This window comes from Clupea harengus, chromosome 22 (assembly GCF_900700415.2).
Source record: "Clupea harengus chromosome 22, Ch_v2.0.2, whole genome shotgun sequence".
NCBI classification, from domain to species: domain Eukaryota; kingdom Metazoa; phylum Chordata; class Actinopteri; order Clupeiformes; family Clupeidae; genus Clupea; species Clupea harengus.
In genome coordinates, this window is record NC_045173.1 from 4100342 (window position 1) to 4105341 (window position 5000).

General features: G+C 46.3%; 1 protein-coding gene across 1 annotated transcript in view; it reads left to right on the forward strand.

Moving 5' to 3' along the window:
- The window catches only part of slit2 (slit homolog 2 (Drosophila)), a 126799-nt gene that overhangs the window by 106215 nt on the left and 15584 nt on the right, over positions 1 to 5000 (forward strand). The window contains exons 13-17 of the mRNA XM_042703090.1: positions 1536 to 1565; positions 3174 to 3324; positions 3431 to 3505; positions 3691 to 3834; positions 4370 to 4513. Of these exons, the coding sequence (XP_042559024.1) occupies positions 1536 to 1565; positions 3174 to 3324; positions 3431 to 3505; positions 3691 to 3834; positions 4370 to 4513 (544 nt within the window). The remainder of the gene's footprint in view (positions 1 to 1535; positions 1566 to 3173; positions 3325 to 3430; positions 3506 to 3690; positions 3835 to 4369; positions 4514 to 5000) is intronic.

Sequence of the window (5000 nt, forward strand, 5' to 3'; positions counted from 1 at the left end):
CACACTCACACACACACACATGCCCTCCTCCTCTCCTCACACAAACCTTTTTTTTTGCGTGCTCTTAGTTGTGTTTTCTCTGTGTCTTCTCCTGTGTAGCTAAAGAGCAGTATTTAATCCCAGGTATGTGGATAAGGTGTGCTACATTGCTTACAAGCTAGTGTCCTCACCTGCCCTCTATCACACAAACACACACACACACACTCACACACACACACACACACACACACACACACACTCAGAGATAGCACTGTGCATGATGTCAGGCCTGGCTGGACTGTTTGATTTGGATTCAGCCTGGCTTTGATACTCAGAAATGTATTCACTCTGCATGCGGCTGTGTGTTCTCTCAAGAGTGTATACAGTGTGTGTGTGTGTGTGTGTGTGTGTGTGTGTGTGTGTGTGTGTGTGTGTATGTGTGTGTGAAGGCTGGAGTGATTGTCAAGGATTATTTTGCCAGGCGTGTCGGGTGTGTCTTCTCAAACCAAGGGATGTCTCCTTCTCTCACAGAGCACCAGAGGGGGAGATTACTAACCAAACGTGTGTGTGTGGGGTCATACGTGTGTGTGGTCTGCCAGTGTGTGTGTGTGTGTGTGTGTGTGTGTGTGTGTGTGTAATGAGGTGTGTTGTGCTTGAACCTGTGCCACTGAATAGCAGATAGAGTATATTATCACAGCCCACACACAGGAGAACTGGAAGAGCATATGCCCCAACAGGCTTTCGCTAGTCTGTCTCTGTGCACCTATAACTTCCTGTCAACCATGTCACACATGGTCACACCACATCACATTACATCACATCATATGTAGTGCATTGCAGGTGAGGCTGTTGAGTCCAGACAGCAGTTTCAGGCCCGTCTCACTTTGATGATGTAAGTCTTAAAAGAAGCCTTGAACTATTCAAGTAATAGGCCCGTCTCACTTTGATGATGTAAGTCTTAAATGAAGGGTTGAACTATTCAAGCAATAGGTCAGTCTCATTTTGATGATGTAAGTCTTAAATGAAGCCTTGAACTATTCAACGGCCCCATTCAGATACTCTTATTTGCTCAGGAAGGTTTCTAACTGATTGAAATGACCCAGAAGTATGTAAATAACAGCCATGATCAGAGCTGGTGTAATTCTCTAAAGGAAAGGTGATTCCTTCAGTCAACAACGGAGCAGAATTAGTAGCATAATGTAAGTGCAGATTCTCTTAGCACCGCGCTTGTCTTTTCCTAAGTCCTTATGAATTCTACTGCACACTTTTCCTTGACCTCATCACGTTTTCCATCGAGGAAAAGAGGAAAAGTGGTTAGGAAAAGACGATAGGACGGACTATCGGACTGCAGCCAAGCAATAGGCCAGTTTTTACTCTGATGATGTAAGTCTTAAATGAAGGGTTTAACTATGCAAGCAATAGGTCCGTCTCTCTTTGATGATGTAAGTCTTAAATGAAGGGTTGAACTATGCAAGCAATAGGTCCGTCTCTCTTTGATGATGTAAGTCTTAAATGAAGGCTTGAACTGCTGTCTTCTCTCCTCTCCTGACACTCAGACACTCGCAAAGGGATCCACCACCTCGCCTGTAAGTAACTGTAACCACAGTAATGCCCACAGCGTTTGTCCCCCATACCCGCCTGCAAGTCTCAACTCTGACCCCCCATGTCTTCACCCACCTCTGTTTGAAAAGAGCCAATCACAGAGCAGGAAGAGTCAAATCTGTGCCACATGCTGATATGAAAGTGTTATGTTGCACCACAACAGTTTCATTGTATGCTTTAAGTTGTGACAGGAATTTGTACATCATGTTTGTGTGACCGTGACCTTAATGTGTGTTTGAGTTTGTGTGTGTGTGTGTGTGTGTGTGGTCTGTGTAGTTTAGGATGTCAATTAGTCATTAGTTTGTATGTACATGTTTGTTGCAAAAGCACGGTACTTCTCTTGGACAAAAGAAACAAATGCCGCTTCAGCTGCTGCAATGTTCCTGCCACAAACTGATCCTGATCGCGTAGAGCTCCTACGCTTTCATTTGGCTTTCACTCTCTCTCCTTCTCTCTTTCTCTCTTTCTTTCCTCTTTCAATCTCCTTCTCAGCTTCTCTCTCTCTCTCCTTCTCTCTTTCTCTCTTTCTTTGTCTTTCTTTCCTCTTTCAATCTCCCTCTCAGCTTCTCTCTCTCTCTCTCTCTCCTTCTCTCTTTCTCCCTTTCTTTGTCTTTCTTTCCTCTTTCATTCACCCTCTCAGCTCTCTCTCTCTCTCTCTTCTCTCTCTCTCTCTCTCTCCTGGTAGAGGTAACCCCTCCTGTTGTTCTCCCTCTGCTCCTGCTCTCCTCTCTTCTGGTCCTTGTGTGGTAGTAGCTGGCTGGCTGGCGAGTGCCCTGCCCTGCCCTCCTCCTGCCCTCCTCCTCCTGCGCCTCCTCCTCCTGCTCACCCCTCTCCCTCTGGCCTAGTGGAGGAGATTCAGCAGGGTTTTCCTTTGTGCTTGATCTAACCATGTGATGGCAAGGTCTGACTAAAACATGGTTCCGTCAAGCACCATGGAAGGTCTTGCAGCATCCTACAAGCATGGCAAGCCACAAGAGATAGTCTCTGTGTGTCTTTGTTTGTTTGTTTGTGTGCGTGTGTGTGTGTGTGTGTGTGTGTGTGTGTGTGTGTGTGTGTGTGTGTGTGTGTGTGTGTTTGTGAGTGTGTGAGAGAGAGAGAGCTGAAGTAGTGTCATGTTGATGTACCCTATGTGTTTATTTCTGTAAATGTAGTTGCATTTACTGATGTTGAGTGTGTGCGAGAGTTTTGATGTCAATGTCAGTTTGTACTGTATGTGTGCATTAATATAGTATTAGAGTGTGTGTGTGTGTTTGTGGTAAAATATGAAGAGTTTGTTTTTGCTGTGTGAGGTCTGGTAGCAGTGGCTGAGTTTCCTCTGCTGTAGTTCCCATGTTAACCTCTGACCCTCTGATGGCCCTCAACCTCCTCAATGTTCCTCCAACATGCCACATTTACAGCATGGGGCTTCTCCTCCTCCTCCTTCTCCTTCTCCTTCTCCTTCTCCTTCTCCTTCTCCTTCTCCTTCTCCTCCTCCTTCTCCTCCTCGTTCTTCTCCTCCTCCTCCTCTCTCTTTGTGTGTCTGTCTGTCTCAGTCTCAGTCTCACTGTCTCTCTGCTGGTCTGATGGCTGTGCTGTGCTTGTGCTGTGTGTAGGTGCTGAGGACTACCGCTCTAAGCTGGGGGGAGACTGCTTCGCTGACCTGGCCTGCCCAGAGAAGTGCCGCTGTGAGGGCACCACGGTCGACTGCTCCGGCCAGAAGCTCACCAAGATCCCTGACCATATACCTCAATATACCACGGAGCTGTAAGTGCACACACACACACACACACACACACATGCATAAACACACACACACAGACAACTTGGAGGATTGGACTGTTGATATACTCTCTCTCTCTCTCTTCTGAAGGCGCTTGAACAACAATGAGTTCACAGTCCTCGAGGCCACAGGAATCTTCAAGAAACTTCCCCAGCTCCGCAAAATGTAAGGCTTTTGCATTTATACCATCCCTCACACACACACACACACACACACACACACACACACACACACACACACACACACACACACGCACACACGCACAAACACACTTCTATTTGTTAAGAAATGTATATTGTCCTCTAAAGATGTCTGTAATGCTGTACCTGTGTGTCCTTGTGTTTGTGCAGTAATCTCAGTAACAATAAGGTCACAGACATTGAGGAGGGCACGTTTGAAGGAGCCAATGGGGTTAATGAGCTCATCCTCACCAGCAACCGCCTGGAGAACGTTCACTCCCGCATGCTGAAAGGCCTGAGTGGCCTACGGACACTGTAAGCACCCACCCCCGCCCCCCAAGGCCACCCCCCCCACACACACAGATAGAGGGAGAGGGAAGAGATGCAGGTTCAAAAAGGTTACATTCACATACATACACCAGTTTGCTGCATATGTATATCTCCTTGCTCTCACTGTAAATCCTTGCAAATTCAAATGAGGCACATATGCATCTCTCCACTGGTGTGTATTCACTCGTGTGTGTGTGTGTGTGTGTGTGTGTGTGTGTGTGTGTGTGTGTATATGGTAGAATGTGTGTAACTGCAGTAGTTAGCATTTAAATGTCAGAGGCATACATCAGAGCAGAGTTGAGTGTTCAAGCAGATAGGTCAGGGTGTGCATATTTCCCCTGCGTTCACTGGGTTGGCACCAGATTAGTTCTGTGTGTTTTTAATGACTGTAAATGAATGTGAGACTGAGATTGCGGAATAACTGTGTGTACCTTTGTGTCTGCTGGTATGGGATATATTGGTCATATAACGGGTGAATGTGTGTGTGTGTGTGTGTGTGTGTGTGTGTGTGTATGTGCAGGATGCTGAGGAGTAACAAGATCAGCTGTGTGAGTAACGGCAGCTTCACGGGGCTGAGTTCAGTGCGACTCCTCTCTCTCTATGACAACCAGATCACCACCATGTCGCCAGGGGCCTTCGACACCCTCCACTCTCTCTCCACACTGTGAGTCATGAGGAGGTGGAACATCTCTCTCTTTTACTCCTCTTTTATGCCCTCTCTCACTCCTTTCATCCCTCTCTCACTCCTTTCATCCCCCTACTACACTCTTCTTTCTCTGCAGCGCGTCTCTTTCATGATCATTCTGTGCATTTCTCTTTCCTTCTATATTTTAACAGAGAAGTTGAAATTAAGGACGTACGTTATTGTATATTATTAACCTTAATGACTTCCTAAAGCTAAAACCTCTGTAAAGTTTACCGTCATTCGCAAATGTTAAGTGAACATGACACAATATGATTGTTCAACACAAAAGTTAGCTGCTAACAATGAAAAACATGCTATAGTGGTGCAGAGATGAACATTATTTCTGAGTTGGCAGGCTTTGCTGTTCTGTTTCAGTTGGCCATTTCTGCCCTTTTTGCCCCCACGTCTGGGGTGGTTCTGCACGCTGTGTGTCTCTGGCCTCACAACTAACTCCCTCTCTTGACTC